Genomic DNA, 19,395 nt, shown 5'->3' with positions numbered 1-19,395 from the left:
AAGACAATGAGGAAATTTTCAAGTGCTCTTGAGCTTGCCGCCCCTAAACAACGACTTCCATCTTCATTTTTCAAATAACGATGGCTCCGAATTTGCAGCTCCATCGATATTTGAACCTTCATGATTCCGAAGAGACCCACATCTTTACCTTTTTGCTCGAGAACCCAGACGATTTGTATTCGATTGAAGTGAGATCCAACCAGTTTAGATTTGGCGGACTTGATTGGTACATTTATACAAGCAGGTAAGGTCTTACTGTACCCCACCTATTGTCGTTTATTCTTTTAGATCTTCGGCTGAATATATCAGTTTGTATCTGAGAGTTGTTCATCTCGACAAAGGCGTATCCGCAACGCTCAAATATGCCTTCTCAATCATCAATCCTCAAAATGCAAAAGCCACTGTTCGAAATGAAAGCCCCCCAGAAGGCCGAACTTTCAGCCAAAAAGACGAAGTCTTCTCCTGGGGCTGGAAAGAGTTTGCTAGAAAAGACCGCGTATGCCAACGACACAGAGGATACATCTACGACATCAACAAGATGGAGATTCAGCTGGAAATCAAAGGCATTCGGATTTTTTACGAAGAAGAATTGACGCTACCTGGGATAGACCCGACGAATCCGTTTACGGTAATAGAATGCAATCAATTTACAGTTGGCGGATTTGCTTGGAGACTTGTGGTCTATCCAAATGGCGAAGATATGGAAAACAGGGGCAAAATTTTGGTACGGCTTCAGTGCGCTACGGGCAGACAATTATCAAGATGTAGGACAAGGAATGGTTTACTTGACTTTTTATTATCAATACTAGGTTTTTCCTAAGTGACATGGGAGGAGGTATAACAAGTTTATCATCGATAAAATGAAGCTAAAATTCATAAAGTTTATTTATAAACACTATCTTATGGTTGTTGTAAACATAACTCAAGAATCTACCTGAACGAAGTCTATCAATCAGAAGAATTCGAAAGCATCTTTCCTGCTAACGAAATCTCAGAAACCGATCGACCAGCCAGATTTGACGGTCGAGCAGGTCAACGACTCTTTGACAGCGAAGTCGACATCCACCTCAAAATTGAGTTTCTCCAACTCTCCTACATGGTTGAAGAGTTTATTCCGCTAAGCAACCCTGATACCTATCCGATTTTCGTGCTGAATGAGTTTGAAGGTATTTATTTATAAATAGAGACGGAGGAGTACAGTTGAGAAAGTATAATTGTTTTCTTAAAAAAAACTCTATACAGATGTGAGTATAAAAAATCGCGATTATTCCTCGTCGAGCTTGTAGATGTCAAATCCACCGCGTTGAGAGGCATCCAAATGGTTGTTCTTTGAAATGAGCTTTTGGTTCAAGACCACATACCACTAAAATTTCTGTTAGAAAAGGGTAAAGAGGGCTGTTTTCTTACCTGAGCGAATCGAGACATCTGAAGATCCGGTTGGTGAGGTCGACACTGGGAAATGTAGTGATTAGCCCACTCGACGAAGTCATCAGTGTTGTCGGCGAATTTATTTTGAGCTGACCGGAAGCTTGACTCAAAGCTCGATTTCTTTCTGCCTCGCCCTCGAACTTGGGGACCAAGAGGGCGAACATTGGGAGTGACGCCATTTTTCTTGAGGAATTCTTGAACTTCCTCGCGGGTGTATTTTGGGAAGCCTTTCTTTGGTTAAAAATGCTGCGAACGAAAATTAATTGGATTAAATATTTGAGATTGATTTTGACCAATTTTCCTTCAATAATTTCTTCTTCCGTAGCTTGTCGACGATTTCGACCCTTATTCTTTCTACTGTGGGAGATGGACTGAAGCCCACATTTCTCCAGACGAGCGATCATTCGATCCTTGTTTCTTTCGTACTTTGAGAGCCAGTTTCGATAGATTCGTCTGGCGTGAGGAGTGTATTCGTCTGTTGTCATACTTCCTGAAAAATGATTAGCGAATATTTTTCACGTTAGTTTCAAACCAGGGCCGAAGTTTTCTTTGAACCAGGCTGCTTGGGAGTCAAAGATTTTCTCCAATTTGTCTTTCTTAATATGTTTTTGAGGCTTTATTATTAAATCTGGGAGGTACCTTAGCATTGATCTTATCTCTATTTCTTGCAGCTTGCACTCTTATTTTTTCATCATTCGATCTTGCTTTGCTTTTCTGAGCTTCAGCCAAGCTCAAAATTCCAACAAAAATCGACAAAAGCTTCATATCACAATACTCTTTTTGTGTCTTTTTACGCAGTAGTTATGAAAGTTCGCTGCGACTTGGGTATATTTATAGGCCGGCGACACCTAATCGGAACCGTTTAGAAAATGGATTGCGGCGGGGGTTATGCGGAAAGTTTTGGAAGGGCACGTTTAGAAATTTGTCTAAGCTTTTTCAAAGATTCTGATGCGTGAAATCGGGAGATGTTATTTTTATACTTACTTTTTCTAAAGATCTGACTTCAACTCAATGGACGCTCAAAACTCTTCTCGGCGATTTCTTTAGCTTCAAACTTGACATGCCTGATGTTGACTCCAATTCGATTCCAGAAATGCATCATAAATATGTCGCCTGGAACGTTTATCTCGTCCCTTCAAGAGTTGTTCTCAATCGTGACAAAGCCCATGAGCCCGTTAGAGAAAGACTGATTCGTGCGGCTACTTCAACAATGCTCGCTAGAGCTCCAAACATGAATCTCATCAACGACAAGGGCCGACTATCCGGCTATTTCAACGAGAGCTGGTCTGAGTCGGAGGTCTGCAAGTTTAATATCAACCCAAGAGATTTCTTCAACGACTCTGATTTCACCTTCGTCTCCTCAAAAAACGACTTGCTCACATTTGCTGTCCGAATCGAGTTTACCACTCAGCTGCTTGTCTTTAAAACACCAGGTAAACGAAAACACTAGGCACGAAAGTAAGCGAGATCAATTCTAGCTCCATCGCCGACATCTGATAAAGAGCGAAGAAATGTCATAAAACTTCAAGCCGATAATAAAATTTTGAAATATCAACTTGGATCTCTTTCGCGAGGTATTATCAAAAATCATTAGTTTTCTCGAGATAATAGTTTTGTAGATTATGAGCTGCTTTCTTTGAGCGTCCCAAACACTCAACAAGTCAAGACCGTTTCAATTAAATTTACCTCCGATTTCGCTTGGCGTCTGATGCAGCTTTTCTCCACTGGAAACATAGAAGAGAACATCCAGCAGCGACCGTACATCTCTCCAGCAGAAGCAGGATGCGCGACCCCGACAATCCTCCCAGAAAAAGTGCAAAAGAGTCATCTTTCTGAGCTCAAATCGAAAATCGAAGAATTGACCGATGAAATGCTGCAAATCTGCGAAAAGGGCTTGAATCTTCCTATTCAGCGATTTTACCTCGGTGGCCCAATTTATCTCCAGACGTTTTGCCCGTCAAAGCCACATGGAATCATTGTCATCTACTCAAAATCACTTCCTTTTGATGCGCAAAGAAAGTGGCAACCTGCATTTTTGCAAGTAGTGGCGGAAGAAGTGAAGGGTTTCGCAAGTGAAAGTGATCAGATACTACAGTTCTTACAGGGTGCCTTTCCTGGAAACGATTGTCTTCAGGACTGGCTTGAAAATGATTTTCTTTTACTGCATTTTTTATGATTCTCTTCCTTGATTTCAGCCGGCAAAAGCTTGACTTCAGCTCCTTTATCGCCGACATTTACTTCTGTTATGATTGGACAGAACGCGAGGGAGGGTTAAAAGAACTTTATCAACTCTCAGCTCGTTCTGAAAATCAAGTCCACGCACTTTGGTACATTCCAGCTGTCATTGAACGAAGAGACATCTTTGTTATGGAACAAGATGAAATTGTGAGGTACTCAATTCAACGTAATTTCAAACCCTTTAAGTGCCCTTCAGACATGCAATTCGAAGTGCTATCTCTTGGAGAAACTCGATTGACTGGGGCGGGCGGACTTGGGAACCCAACGACTATCTTTTGTTCTGGGCTCAAGAGGCCGACATTCAAAGACAGTACGAACTTGGAGGGGGTAAAATGGCAGAGATAAGTAGCAGTGGATGAGATTGAACCACGTGGCCGTCACCCTTGAGCCCACTCGAGTCTTTATTGGCCATAAATGCCTTCCACGAGCTAACGAAATTAACTGTCAAGCCCAGGATCACCATCGTCAGGGTTCAAATTTCAACATGAGGTGTTCTGAGAACTGAGACTAAATCTCGTGGAGTCAAACACGAACGGCCGCTAGCTCGTGGAGATATTGACTGGTTTATTGAGAATAGAAAACGGAGAGGAGCAATCGTGTACAGCTTACGGTGAAAGTGGGACTCAGCGAGAATCACAACTGACTCCGAGAAAGGGGGCTTTGATAGGGCTTAATATAGGTTCTATGATTGACAGTTCAGGGACTGTCGCTAAACTAGAACACTTCACCCTTCCCCCACTTAGGGAAATGATGATCAGTGTTATAAATACACTAACAGAGAAGAATGAGAACACACACACAAAAGTTCATGAAGTTGAAATAAGAAAGTGGAGTTAATACAGTAGTAAAGAATTGGTTTTCTTTGAGAAGTATTTGGAGGAGATCAGAGGCGGCGAGTGTGTCGGCGACGATGATGATCCTCTCTGGTTAGGAGAGAGTAAGCACACGTGAGGACGGGGTCGAAGAGAAAGCAGAAGGTAAGTTGATGATTGACGATGAGATCGTTCACAATGACGAAGGAGATGTTGATCTTGACTAAGATGAAGAGATGAGATGAGTTCGGGCGGGAGAGAAGGAGTTGCAGGCGAGAAGATCATAATTGTCGTCGGAAGTTTCGTTGAAGTAAGAGTTGTTGATCGTATCATCAGTGCTCATTGGCTACTTGGGTCTAAAGGTATTAAGGGTGCAACGGGTGGTTTACTACAACCTTGAAGGATTTTAGGGCCTAACTGATCTTATGGAATTCCTACGATTGACTCGCTACTAAGCCTCAGATTTTTATCTGAACCAGAGTGTTAATCTGGTCGGACTATCGTGTGACCCTTAATGCCATAAGGTCGATAGTCAAACAGACCTTTATAGAAAGCATTCCAAAGGTTTAATGATGGGATAGCTAGTTCCTTATCCTTCCCCCGTTTACACTATCGAGAGGAGGTCTTCAATGGTCAATAGGAGAGTTGATGTCGATATACGAGGGACGCTTATAATTTCTAGTGCTCATTTCACCTTGATTGTGCACAAGAATTCAAGATTGATGGAAGGAAACAAAAGATAGATTTCCAAGAGTGTAATTGAACTTGGGAAGCTAGTGATTATTTAACTAAGTGCATTATGAATAGAACAGTTTATACCCGACCAGTTCCAAATGGTTTGTTCTATGGGTCGAATCGTTAGTGAAAAATTGATTCAGAAAGCTTCGGCGCTTTGGCACCTTACTCCCTCCCGCGAAAACATAAGCACATTAGAATTTAGAAAAATAATCACCCTGCGAGAGGTCCATGACGGAGCTATTTCACTGCGGCTTGTTTGGAACTGAACTTTGAGCGGGGCGGCTAGCTACACATCTGGTTGATCTACTGATGGGGTGTTTGATAGCGGAATTTCCATCAGAGCGCTGTGGCGAATCAGAGTGCCTATCCCAAGAGGGCCTGAGTTAGGCTAGTGAGGCCAGTTACCACACATTTTCTCGGTCGGCGCTCTGATTCGTCAGATGTTGGAAAAACGGGTTACGTGAATCTTATGGAAAATTCGAGAAAATTTAAACGGACGAATCAGAGCGCCCGTCAGTGGGATGTCTTGTTACTAGCCTTACAAGCGCAACCCAGGCTCCGATGAGATTTTTTCCGCTATCCAACACCCCATCAGTAGTCAATTAATATCCCTGGCAAAAAATCCGACCCTTGAGCAATAATCATAACAAAGGTGAACAAAGACCATTAACGCGTTCTTTGGGTCCTCTTATTGATCAATATCAGAATCTGATGATGAAATTTTCACCAAGTAAGCGTAACTGATATGTGTTGCTTCAGTACTTTCATACGAAAAAACTGTCGCCTTTCAAAGATTTTCTCATCTGCAATTTTTCTTCTCAAGCCCTATACATAAAGAAGAGAAAACTTTCAAGTAAAGTCAAGATAACCAGCATTTTCAAAAAGTGAAAATTTATGTGGTTAAGACAAGACAATACTGAAAATGAGGAAGCGAGAAAATGAGTTCTTTGATAATTTCCCAATTTTCGAAACTGAAAATAAATTTCATATTCGATCGGGACTATGATCATTTCGACATTTTCCTAAAATTTTGACCAAAAACATTGATGGATCCTGAAGTGGTCGATATTCTTATTCAGAAGTCAATGACTCGATTTTCGAAAAGAAATAATTTCCGACCAACATCGTGATTCCAAAAATTACAGACCTTTAATCCTCTCGTACCTTTGACCCGTTTGAGCAAAGCGTCATCGGAGGAGTTGGCGTGGTTGTTTGAGTTGTTGTGGGTGCTGCAGTTGGTGGCGCCGCGAAGAGCAGTTGGCCGGTTCTAGAGCTGGAGTAAAGTTTGGAAGTTCGCAGTTGGAGTCAAAAGATCGTTATCGGAATTCGTATCGTGACGTCTTCTATTGTAAATCTCTAGGTGACTGGAACTGGATTGAGAAATTGAATTTGAAGTGGCTGGATCGATCGTTAATTGTCGATGCTCTTGGCTACTTCTTTGTAGATCTCTAGTTGACTGGAATTTTCCGGAGGCGTTTGAAAAGAAAAAAATCCCTTTCAGTCTCCAGTGAGGTGTTCTGAGAACTGAGACTAAATCTCGTGGAGTCAAACACGAACGGCCGCTAGCTCGTGGAGATATTGACTGGTTTATTGAGAATAGAAAACGGAGAGGAGCAATCGTGTACAGCTGACGGTGAAAGTGGGACTCAGCGAGAATCACAACTGACTCCGAGAAAGGGGGCTTTGATAGGGCTTAATATAGGTTCTATGATTGACAGTTCAGGGACTGTCGCTAAACTAGAACACTTCAAACAGAACACGGAACAATAATCAAATAAATTATAATCCAACGAATTGAACTATCTTACACCGAACGAGCTCTTTTGTTTTTTCAAATTTTTGGCTTCAGTTTTTACAGATAATAATTCCATTATTCGGAATAACTTTTTTTCTGTCATTGAAAATTCAAGCGCAGTGAATTTTTTTGCCCCGAAAAAAACTAAAAAATAAGAGTCAATTTAAAATTTCACGCCTTAAAAAACATGACACAGAGCTGTAATTTAAATACTCGTTGGCTTAAATTATTTCTGAACTCTTTGAAGCGACGATTTTAGAAAAAATGGGAAGGCGAGTTTTACAAGTTGAGCTTTTCAGTGGACCAAGGACGATTATACAGTGGAGTAGATTCTATTCTTCAGCTGATTATCAGGTAATAACGGTGGCAAGAAAACTGACGTGTAAAAATAAGAGCTAAAAGGTAGTGTTTAGCTGCCTCTGCAAACATCTCCAGATCAGGCGCCCGTCATTCGCGATCCCACAGGTGCGCGTTCTAGCTTATCGTCACTTATCCAAATCAACAATTTGGTACCAAATTAGCTTGCTGATAATTGATCGTGTTCTACTAGCACCCATGGTTAACGTGGCCGCCTCTTTATTGAGCTGGGGCCCCTTTCGAAAGGAATTCGCAAGATGGGGAAGACAGGCGGAGTTGTTTCATCCAGACGATTATCCTGAATACAGTGAGTAACTGTAAAACAGACAAGCCTTATTTCGAAATTCATCCTGCTCGGTGTCCCTCCTTGACCCGATCAAAACATAATTATCCAGCCAAAAATAGCGTTGTCGGTAGGACGCGCCCTTACCTTCCCATTGCAGGTTCCGGCGGCTCCCGTTCGACCACAGCCGCTCACGGAGGAGGTGGAGGCCGACGCCCCAACTTCGGAAACACCACACTCAACTCTGACCAGATTCAGAACACGACTTTTTCAGATCACAGGAACATTGGACAGCTTTCTTCTTTTCTTCAGAATCATTGCTTAGATTCTCACTGCTATTTTAAGATAGCAAAAAGCGCCACGATTAGCGATAAATAACAATTTAGAATATCTTTTTTTTTTGTTAATTGTTAATAAAACGTGTTCAAATAGTGATAAAAATGTTTCCAATGCGGATCAGCTCGTTCTCTGATGATATGACTTCGCGACTTAAAAATAACGATAGATTCGGCGCAGGTGGCCAATCTTACATTTTTGAAAGTGAGAAGAATTCACTAGAATTAGCAACTGACAACGCGCCGATAATTGAAGCCCCAGATGGAACCTCGACGCCGAGAAGTGGACCTTCTCCAAATAATGCTCCGATGAGTCACAAAGGAAGAGGATTTTATTTAAATTCATTACTCTAAAAATTTCGTAGTAATTATTTTCCAAGTTTAATCCTCTCGAAAGTTGCCCAAAATGGACTCAAGACAGAGTTTTCTGAATACTTAGGTCAATTAATCATATGTTTTGAAAATTTGAAGATCACCGGTTGCGCGTCCGTTGTGCAAGCGAGCAAGTCCGAAAATCCGGTCTTTTGATGAACACTTCTTGCGGCGGTCGAACGCTGATGATAACGATTTCTAAATCTGCTAAGTTCGGCCACTTTCGAGAACTTCCCTAAAGCGCGAGAAACCACTGCACTCGCCCCAGCTCGATGCGATTTCCGAGCACTCGGAGCGATTGAACACGGGCAGGAACAGCTTGTCGAAAAAATCAGCTGGCGATTTGATCGAAGACCCACGTAAGATGCAAAAGAAAACAGCTCATTCTCGGCAAGCTGCTGATTCGAGCGAAGATGACGACGAACATGATCGATCTTACAGGTAAGTGAACTACCGTTTAACCTTACGCCGCCAAACTAAAATTTCAACCCCCGCCGCCAAATGTGCCATATATGGCACATCATCTTTTCCGTCGTCCTAGGCCCCATATAATGGCCGAACCCGAACCTTAACCAAGATCCGAACTCGAACCAGAACCCGAGCTAAAAAAACAAACCCAAACCCAAGCCCAGACTATTGCCCGAAAATGAGTAAAAATGGAAGAACCCGAAATGATGACGGAGAGAAAAATGGGTGGTGGAAAGTCCTTGTGCCATATATGGCACATTTGGCAAAATTAATTTCAGGCAATTGTCTCTTTCCTATGGAAGCAAGAAATGTAGATTCATTGAGCTTTCGAGGTGCTACAATGTAGATCGGGCACCTTCGATTGTCGCCAAAATGACCATTTTTTGAAAGTTAGCGATCTTTGACGAAAAATTTTGTAGAAAATATTTTTGAAATTCAAAATTTCAGCTTCCATAAGAAATAGAGAAAGGTCTAAAGTTTTTGTTTCCGAAGTAAAATAAGGGTGTTACTTTTTTAACCTTGGGAGAAAAGTCTGACAGAAAATGGCGATATCTTGATATCTACCTCCTTAAAAAGTTCGTAATGTATGCCTTGAGATTTTAAGAGTATCTTACCACTTGAAAGTATGCAAATTCAATGTATTCAGGTCAAAAACGTCATCTGTCAGTATTTCCGTCTAGGATCCAAAATGTTCTGCCAAAAATAAACCAGTCAAATATACCCACTTTGTGAAAAATATGTTATTGTTACGTGCGATAGTCCAAGAAACGGCTTATCAGCCTTTTATAGCATAAGAGGATCACGTAAGTAATTCTGGCGATAAAAGGCATTCTTCTGCGAAAAGCAGTGCTCGGCGTCCTGCTGCGAAATCTACAATGATAACAAGAGAGAGCCGGCTTAGAGTCAGAGCGATAATGGATCGGAAGAGGATGAACCAGGCCAGTTGAAATTCGCCAAATCCAAATAACGTTGCAGGCGAAAAGACGCAGCCCCTTTCTCCTGGAAGTTTATGCTCACCTTCGATTTTCAAAAAAGTTGTTACCGCACTGTTAGAGGATGGAACAAATATTGACCCGCGGTTTCTCGGCGCTCCGTCTTGCGCTGAAATGAGCCACTTTAGAAACACAATTGTGGCTTTTAGGATTTTATAATTGTGTATCAATTTGTTTGGCATTTAACAAGCATAATTACAATCGATTTTTAGCCAATAAAATGTCCGAATTTGAGGCTCAAAGGGGTCGCTTTGACGACAAAAAGCTATACTTTCTATTGAAGAAAGCGCTTTATAAAACGAGGCTACAGTGACACGAGAAAACGGATTGGCATGGGTAGTATTCAGCAGATGTCTTGGAATGAACGGTTTACTTGAGAGGGATGATCCAAAAAAATGGGCATTACCCGGGTGCCATTTCTTCGCCACGTTCTGCCCAGACGCCCTCAATTCCAATTAGTCAACGACATTGAATCCGGCTCCAAAAACTTGAAAGGCCCAAATTTCCGTGATAATCAAATATCATCGCTTAAATTTCCTTTTCCATAAGAATCTACAGCAGCAGCGGCCCCTTTTTCTTGCGCAAAAACGGCTCATTCTCACGGTAGTTTGAGATGATTCATTAGGTGGTTCATCGGTGGTCTTATAAAAAGAGGGCCTAAAAGACCCTTTCAAGTCTGTTGTCTCGCAATCGCGGGAAATCCGTAAGCTTAGCTTTCAGCATTTTCTAAACCCCGACTCGCTACATCAATGTTTTGTTTTATATTACCCAATTTTGAAGGCTAATCGGTCATAATTTCACTTTTCGTCCTCTCTTTTTCGAAGTTCTTGAAGCGAGAAAGTACAATAAAAGAATGTTCGAATTCGCCCAAATTACCGTCGTTTTCCATCTTAAGAGCGTTTTTCAGATGACAAGGGTAGACCAAAACGCTCTTAAGTTGGAAAATTTACGATCAAACTAGGATGACAGTGGGAAAAAATGATGAATGAAAATGCATAAAATGAACTTTTTCCAAAACTCTAAAAATGCATCTGAGGTCATTTTTACCATTTTATGATAAAAAAATTACGATCTTTGAATCAGAGGCTATGATTTCACCTGAAAAAAAGCGTAGAAAACAATTTTTTTCAATGATTTTTCAGGTTGAAACAAACGTTATTCTAATTATTAATTAAAAATTCCTAAAAACGCTCTAAAGTTGGGATTTTTTCAGATGAGAAAATATGGAAAATATTGGCAAAAACGCTCTTAAGTTGGGCGCTCTTAAGATGGAAAACCACGGTATGAGATTTCACACCTCTCTCCTTGTCCCCCCTAAATTGACTCGATTTCGCCCCGAGAATGTCATTCTTTATCAAATTGAAAATGTCTCGCTTTTACTTCAAATTCCCAGAATGATTTGTTGCTCGTTTCAGAGATTGCGCAAGTGACGTTCATTCGTCTTTTTTGCTTAAATCCTCATGTAGCCACTATTGCTAGCTCAAATAAATATGCTCCGCTTAGAAACGTGGTCTAGTTTCTAAAAACAAATTCCGCTTATTTCGCGCTGCAGCGAATAGAACATGTGTTCATTAACAAGCCTAACGCACTTATAAACACTCAGAAAAACGCACTCAAGAATCTCGTTTTCTGGCAAATCGAGGTCGAACCCGCCTTGGATAATAATTTCCGCATAATTTTGCATTTTTAAGCAGGTCTTTTGAAAGCAATCCATAATGTTAAGAGGACATAGAGTTTTGCGGCGAGACATAATTTTTTAATAAAAAATTAAAATACTTGAAAAAAACTTAAATTTGTCAGAATTTTAAAAATGATATTATTTTTTTAATCTAAAAAATAACAGAAAAAAAATATTTTTAACGTATTTTTCACGAGTTTTTTTATGATTCAATATGACAAAATAATTAAATATAAAAAATTTTTATGATAAAAAATTATATCAAGGCAAAAAGAAGGAAGAAAAGGCTGTTCATAAATTCTGAATAGCAGAAAAATAAACAAAATTATTTATAACGAAAAAAGTTTCGAAATCATAAATAAGAAAAAATATCAATAACGCCATCGAGTAAAAAATACATCTGCTGGTATTTCAACACTTATTAAGTTAGCGACAAAAATCTCCTATTCTGTGGCATTATCCGGCAGTTCTCCAAAGTGGTGGCGCTCGCGGTCCATCTCGCCTCGGATCGTGATCACTCCTCTTCTCTGCGGCGCGGTGCTCTGCAGCGCCACTTTTCCTCCTAGTGGCGGAGCGCTTCCTCTTCGCTGCGCGCCAATATTTTTGCTTAAGCACCCAATTCTATATATGCTTTTTTATATTGAATTTTTGTAATCGTTATTTTTTAACAGAGGAATATCCTACGAAGAAATCATTTTTCTTTGGCCGGCTGACCAAAAAGGACAACGGCCTCAATAGCATGAGAGATTAAAATCAAAAAAGAAGAAACCAATTCACATTTTTGAAAAAATTAACAACAACCGGTAAAATAGAAGAAAGAAACCACTTTGAGAGATTCTATTCACGAAGATTACTTTGATTTATGAACACTTACTTTGTAGCAAAACGCGAAGAAAAGTAAAATTATGACTTCCGCGAACTACCACAATAAGTTTGTCGCAGTTAGCGACGATGGCCAACGCGTACTCAAGGAACGGATTTTAATATTTTGTTAAATTTCATTTTCGGAAAATTTTAAATTTCGGTTATTTATTTTTGATAATTTTATTTTGAATTATTTATTTGAAAAATTATTGTTTCTTTTAATAAATCACTAATCCTTGCCATGGAAGAAATAAGCTTTTTGTTTCTATTTATTTTAAGGATCCCCCCTCGACCTCCTAGCAATTTTCAAACAGCATTTTCTCTCTGTATACACTAGGGGTCCTTAAGATTTTATTATTAAAATGTAGCTTATAAAAAGTTTTAGAGCAAAAATTTGTTAACTTATGGATACCCTTAAGTTATCACCATCAAATCGTCAAACTAAATTTACAGTGATATGAACAAGAGACACAAAACTTTCAATAATCAAATCACCTGAAAACTCATATTCAAAATAAGTGCATTTACGATGCGTAAAAACGGCGTTGAATATTTAACCACATAACTTGGTATTATTCAACCGCGAGTGTATCTCGATCCTATTAAACCGTGTCTCTTTCCGGACTCTTCAATTTTATAAGCCTCTTTAGGTTTTACTATCACGTTCATTCTACTGTTAAAAATGAACAGTAGTACCCTTCCAAACATGAATTTCCTCATCCTTACTCTCAGTCTGACTCACTACTTTTTTCAACGTGTTCTAGTTTTTTGGGATTCGATTTCTTTTTGTTTAGAACTCCCATCGTGAAATCCTAGAACGGGGAAAGACACTGTTCACCGATTTGTTGTCCACGTATTTGTCAATATCTATTCTGTCTTAAGACACTTTCTGAAACCAAACACGGCTTCCCTTTTTTCGAACGCTGCCAAAATCCACACTCGGCTTCACTTTCGTTTTTCGCAACTCGTGATTTTCTATTTCGAATTCCCTACTCGTTCTTCCATCAATTTATTAAAAAATCAACTCTAAAAGGAACGACTTTCTTTTATTCTTTTGAAAAAGATATATTAGAAATATTTTATTCATCTGAATATCGAAATTTTTTGGTCGATTTTGGATGAATTTCTGTATCTGAATGCCAACACTATTAATTAAATTCTCATTTTATTTAGCTAAAACCAATCAGAGTAAGCCTGGAGGGTCCTTTTCTCATCGAAAATAAGGGTGTCAATATGTTTTATTTTGAAGAAAATGTGTTAAAAACATAACCCTAACCCTAATTTTGATTTTTCATTAGCTTCGTATTTTTATTGATCTCAAATAAAAATCCAAATAAGCGTTCAAAGAAAAGAACAACAGAAGTAGCCGGCAAATCGTCGACATTACTGGAGATTTTGCTAGCTGCAAGGGGCAGTTTGATAGCTCTCTGTTTTGTTATCCTGCTCAATGTTCATTTTCACTACAGAGTAAGTACAGTTTCATTTTTGTTACTGTCAACAATTTGGGAGTCGAAGAGATCTTATCAGAAATTTCTTTTTCAAAAAACTTACTGAATTTTCAGACGAAGGATTCGCTTCTTGGCGGAATGATGCGTCCAAAACGGGCAGCAGCAGAAGAATACGAGCCAATCGTAGTTACTCCTTCGTTCACGAAGAAATTCGAAGACATGGTTTCCGGCGAGCGCGATACCTGTCAGCCGGACCCGGTCGTTTTCGTCAAAACGCACAAAACTGGAGGTAAATAAATAAAAAACAATGCAATTTCCTATTTTTTCTCAAAACAAAAAAGTTCACGTTTATCCGCCCGCGCCCTTAAGAAAATGCCTTTTCAAGAGCTTACAGGGCCTTCTCATTATAATAATTCTGACAACGCCCTCTCGATCGTTTTTTGAATTACGAGAAGTGAGTGCGCGGTTGGGGAGGAATTTGGACCGCTCTTTTCAGCACTCTTTTTCTTTTCGCCCGGGCGGTCTTGGATCACACTTGATTCGGCTCATAGGCTTAGCCTTTCCGAATTGAAAGGTCTGGCATTTAAAAGCCCGAAATTTTAGTACTGTAGTCTCTGATTTCTTCCAAGAAGGGAGAAAATTCAAATGAGGGTTGAAATAATGGGGAAGATTTAACTTTTCTTTTCAGGAACGACAATCACAAACATGATCCTCCGCCACGCCGAGCGCAACTCAATGCTCGTGGGTCTTCCAATCCAAGACCACTGGGAGTTGGCCGGATACCCGGTCAGCTTCGACCAGCGATTGGTCGACCCCGTGGCCGAAAAGTACGACGTTCTATGCCACCATTTCCGCTTCAACTACGAGGAGATCGAGAAGAAGATGCATGATAACGCTGCGTATGTTACTATCATGCGAAATCCAATCTCAAATTACGAGTCCATCTTCGGCTTCTTCCGCGACTACCCCTTCGCCCAGTGGGTCGGAAGAAACGGCACTTTGAAGAACTTCCTCAGCGACCCGGAAAGGTTCTACGATAAATCGACTCCCTGGTATTTCCGGTAAGTGAGCTTTGACCATAATTTTTAAGGATGTAGACTTCGAAAAACCTGATTTTTAAAAGAAAATTATTCATTTTACAATTTCACGAAAATCGTTGTGAAACCCTTAATTTTAAAATAGATTTTTAAAATATTTTTTTAACATAATTTTTCAGAGCCAAAAACTACATGGCATACGATTTGGGATTCGACAACGAAGATACCAGTCGAGAATATGCAAGGTAAATTATACTAAAAACCGTTTTTTTTTTCTTCTTCCAAATGATCAAGCTCAAAGTGCATAAAATGCAGTCGTTGACGTTAGAATCGACGTCGCGAGTTTTTAATTTGATGATTTGGTAATTGGCCTACTCCAGCAGTACGCAAATTAAAAGTGCCGCCTTGAGTTGGATTCTGGCGAAGTTGGATTTTTCGCTCATCCGTTTATTTTCCTTTTCAGATACGCTATCGAGGAGATGGACAAGATCTTTGATTTGGTCATGATCACCGATCGTTTTGAAGAGTCGATCGTTCTACTCCGAGATCTTCTTTGCATGTCCGACGAAGATGTCATCTACCTGGCGCTGAAGGTCAGAAGAGAAACGCAGAGCACAGAACTTACTACGGATGAAGGACACGGTCGATTAATCAGTAGATAGAATCACTACATGTAGAAAGTAGTTTACTTCACCTTAATTTCTCATATCAATCAAATGCATTTTCGAGAACAATTATCATGAATGATTATTTCGAATCAATCAACAACGACTTTAAAAAAAGTGGACACGTATTCACTAGTCATAAATTGAATCTGATGAACTTTTAGTTACAGTAGTTCTTTACGAGGGCATAATAAAAGCTTAGTTTTTGTCTTGAAAAAAGATGCTGCGCGGCTTTAATGTGATATCATCGGTCAAATAGCCGCTAAGCGGCTATTATATTTTGAAACAAAGACTTGACGAAAAACGCCATACAGAAGAACATCCATTTTTAAACCAAAGGTACAGTACTTATACTAGCTTATTTTGAACATAATTGATGTAAAATGTGATTTAAAGCTCTTTCAAAATGAGACTAACCATATTTTAGGATGCGGCAGTCTAACCGGTGGCGGGAATAATTTTTCAGTTTTTATTTCAGAGCGGCTTAATCTTTCTAATATTTTGACTCCCTAGCATGCGTCCCACTTTCATGCCACTTGACTGGCCCCTCGTATGCATCTGGCGATGCGCTTACTCAGATTTCGAGATTTTTCAAATTGAAAATCCAAACATGCAAATTCTATATTTTAACTTCGTCGGACATGTTTATCGATTCGGAGCAGTGCAAGTCTAAACTTTTTCGAGCTACTAAATTTTAAAAAGAATATAAGCTTCAAAATTATTTAAAATTTCAATTAAAATAAGAAACCTCAATTTTGATTATTAAAATTTTAGAGCCTAAATTAAGATTTCAAATTGCGCGCCAGTTTTTCGAGCTCTTGGGTGCCATCGTCATTTTGGCTCGAAAGTCGTGGGCTTTTTCTTTCAGGAATGTGTTGTTGACCATTTATGAGCACGCAAAATTCGCGAATGGAACTCACTAGATGCTTCGCTCTACGATCACTTCGAGAAGAAACTCGACATTGCCGTGGAGAAATTCGGGCGTGACAAGATGAGCTTGGAAGTCAACAAGCTTCGCGCCCAGTTGCGCGACGTCGAGGAGCGCTGCGTCGATGTAGGATTGTCCTAAGAAGGCATCCTTGCTAAACAAAAATATTTAAGGCTTATGCCCAGCAGCGACTTACTCCTTGGATCCGTCGGATTAAGCTTCGTCGAAAATCGGGCGATCAGTGTCTCAAGATGACTTGGGGCGAGGTGAAATTCGCCGATCACATTCGCGAGCTCCAGTCGGAGCGCACCGACTTACCCCCGCAGCCTTCCTACATCCGGCAGCACATTTTGCACCACGACGTGCAACGCACTGTACTTGGCGAGTCGCCCTACATTCACGCAGACCTCATGCTCTAGATCGAGTTTACTCCCTCTCAATATTTTTTTCCTGTCAAAGACTAGAGGTCCCAATTTTCACAAAACAAACAAAATTGGCCGAAAATCGTGTCCAAAAATTGGTCATAAAAATTGGCCGCTTCGCCCTGTAAATAGCAAAAGAAAGAAAACCAATTTTAATCAAAACTTACCGCCAAAGTCTTTTTGTCTTCAAACCAATTTTACCATTCTTCGTCAAATCAATTTCAACTTACCGCTTATAATCAAAAAGTATCGTTACAAAGATAAAATTCGGTAAACTCGATCAAAAGCGCCCAGCTGTATATTTTCCGTCAAAATTTAACAAAATCAATAGTCTTCCAAAATGCACAAAAATCACGTGATTTGTGCGATCAACAACAAAAACGTAGGGGCGATATGACCCTGAAATTATTATAATTTTATCCAGATAAAAGTTTAAAAGAAATTTTCCAACGAATTAAATAAGTATCTCAAATAATTGAGTCGCTTATGAAAATTTATTTTGATAAGATTGATTTAAAATTATGTATTTTAAAATTTTCTTATTAATTTAATTTTCGAAAAATCACAAATGCAATTTTGACCAAAAATCTTCCTTTCTTGTCATCAGATGGGAAAGAGTGTTCTGCCGTGAATGAGCCATCATCAAATTTCAACTTGGCTTCTTTGAAAAATATTTTTAAGGAAGCCGGAGTCGGGAATTTGATGCTTGGCGCTAGGGTTAGTGCGACCCCGCGCATTTTTAACATTTTTGCTCAATTCTTTGGATAAAAGGCGGCTTTAAAATTTCATTTTTACTTTGCTCTGCCAGCTGAGGTAAAAGAAGAAGTTGTGAAAGATTAAAGTCGTCTGAAATTGTCCCTTGCTTCTGGTTGAGAAAATTGGCCTCTCGAATTATTCCTCTGGTCTCAATTTCGCTTTTCAAGAGTTCTAGTGCACCCATTCGCTCTGGAATAAATCTAAAGCGAATATTTGCTCAGTTCTTTTTGCTTGATTAAATCAAAGCTGGCTTTTTGAGATTTCTTATTGGCTAAATTTAAACAGCAAATTTCCACTTGCTAACAGCCACTTGCCAACATCATGATTTTCCATCTAAAAAAGGCCGTTTCTCAGCTTGAGCTCGTATTTACTGCATTTGACTGTACATAAATCAACTTTTGTATATGTCATGTTACCAAATAAAGTTTTCTCTTTTGGGATCATTGCATTTTTTGCAATCTTCTCGAGAGAGAATAAAAATCTTTCAAATCCCGCTTATGTCTGTTTTTATCGGAAATTTTAGAAGTTAAAATTTGGAATAAAACATCTGCAGGCGCGGATTGGTCTAATTGAGAGTTATCTGAACATGTGTGCGTGTGATTTTGGCTTATTTGAGTTTGCGATAAGAGTGAGGATTTACGTCTGCGTTTGAACATGTTTATACGGGCTCAGAAAGATGCTTTAAAACAGACGTGTCGGATAGATCGGATGCAAATGGTAGCGGACGTGGCGACCGGCTCATGAAGAAAGACGGCCCTGGATACTCTCGCACAAGTGCTACATGAGCGCAATAAACCTTCTGAGCCGTTGCGTCAAGCACCTGCACGTTACTGTACGTCCTACTTAGATTTTTTTAATAGAAGAAGCGCTAACTGATAAAGGTGTCTCTTTCGTTTATCGCGGGGTAGGTTTACAAATTATTTTTAAAGCGTCAAAAAGTCGCCCGAAAATTATGAAAAAAACGAGATAAAAATAAAAATTTCGTCAATAAGATGAGGCTATTGAATTTCGCGCGGACTTTTGGGAAGTTCAAAGGATTGAGAAGCGTGAAATCGATGAAGGCATTAGGACATACAGGCAGTTATGAATTAGAAGTATGGTTATTCGGGGCTCAATTGACTGTAATGCTATTATCCCGGAATCCACACATGTCAAAACAAAGAGCAAACGAAGAGCTAGAATTTAACTGTGCAATTAACGAGTCAGATCCAGTTTCTAGCACGTTTTCGCTCACACGGCCTCTTTGGACTGAGAATCACATGTGCCGCGACTCATGAGTGTCATTCAAAAGTGCTCGGCTGGGCCAAGTAAAAAGGCCTAAATTATCCACTCACGCAAGGTCGCCAGTTTGTTGCTTCTATCTCGTCTTTCTTATAATTGAGATAATATTTCGCTGTGTGTTTTTTGTTATCTTCTGCTGTGCGTGCGATGACGATAACGTCAGCTTTGGTAATCACCGTTCTTTTTTACAACTAAGCAGCAAAACAAAATAATTTATCTGATTATAGTTATATTATCTTTCAATATTCTGACAAACAGAAAACTCATTTCTCTTTGATGATTTTAAAAAACTTTTTGTGGGGCCGAAAATCGTAAAAAATCTGCAAGTGCAGTTTTCTTCAGCTCGTCGAGACGAGTTGAATGATGGGTCTAACTCCTGATAACTCTAAGGATTTACCGGTTTACCGGCTGGTTACCGGAAAATACGTTGTCAGCGGCCGTTTTTGTTCTAGAAGTGGTAAACAGATGATCGACCCCGGAACTTGTTTCTTATACTCA

General features: G+C 39.7%; 4 protein-coding genes across 4 annotated transcripts; 3 read left to right on the top strand and 1 right to left on the bottom strand.

Annotated features, from left to right (window-relative positions):
* The first annotated feature begins 1 nt into the window (after window position 1).
* Window positions 2–3,604, top strand: LOC145711913 (uncharacterized). Its single transcript, XM_081789603.1, has 6 exons — window positions 2–244; window positions 289–779; window positions 996–1,166; window positions 2,424–2,861; window positions 2,907–3,002; window positions 3,048–3,604. Exons 1-6 carry the CDS (start codon window positions 81–83, stop codon window positions 3,602–3,604), a joined length of 1,917 nt encoding a protein of 638 aa, XP_081645729.1. The 5' UTR covers window positions 2–80.
* Window positions 1,143–2,207, bottom strand: LOC145698775 (uncharacterized). The gene is made up of 4 exons (XM_081776001.1): window positions 2,068–2,207; window positions 1,961–2,024; window positions 1,408–1,918; window positions 1,143–1,363 (listed from the first exon to the last, which is right to left on the bottom strand). The coding sequence occupies exons 1-4, from the start codon at window positions 2,191–2,193 to the stop codon at window positions 1,348–1,350; spliced, it is 717 nt and encodes a 238-aa protein (XP_081632127.1). The 5' UTR covers window positions 2,194–2,207; the 3' UTR covers window positions 1,143–1,347.
* Window positions 3,605–7,263: 3,659 nt separating the features above from the next.
* LOC145711912 (uncharacterized) lies at window positions 7,264–8,029 on the top strand. The gene is made up of 4 exons (XM_081789602.1): window positions 7,264–7,365; window positions 7,425–7,476; window positions 7,562–7,675; window positions 7,812–8,029. Exons 1-4 carry the CDS (start codon window positions 7,276–7,278, stop codon window positions 8,027–8,029), a joined length of 474 nt encoding a protein of 157 aa, XP_081645728.1. The 5' UTR covers window positions 7,264–7,275.
* A 4,075-nt stretch (window positions 8,030–12,104) lies between these two features.
* LOC145711114 (galactose-3-O-sulfotransferase 3-like) lies at window positions 12,105–18,069 on the top strand. The gene is made up of 9 exons (XM_081788841.1): window positions 12,105–12,299; window positions 12,378–12,467; window positions 13,699–13,827; window positions 13,923–14,097; window positions 14,497–14,869; window positions 15,025–15,090; window positions 15,309–15,481; window positions 16,404–16,564; window positions 16,612–18,069. The coding sequence occupies exons 2-9, from the start codon at window positions 12,402–12,404 to the stop codon at window positions 16,855–16,857; spliced, it is 1,389 nt and encodes a 462-aa protein (XP_081644967.1). The 5' UTR covers window positions 12,105–12,299; window positions 12,378–12,401; the 3' UTR covers window positions 16,858–18,069.
* The last annotated feature ends 1,326 nt before the right edge of the window (window positions 18,070–19,395 follow it).

The sequence above is a fragment of the Oikopleura dioica genome, chromosome 1, assembly GCF_907165135.1.
Source record: "Oikopleura dioica chromosome 1, OKI2018_I68_1.0, whole genome shotgun sequence".
Taxonomy (NCBI): Eukaryota; Metazoa; Chordata; class Appendicularia; order Copelata; family Oikopleuridae; genus Oikopleura; species Oikopleura dioica.
This window is presented reverse-complemented; position numbering and strand designations above follow the sequence as displayed.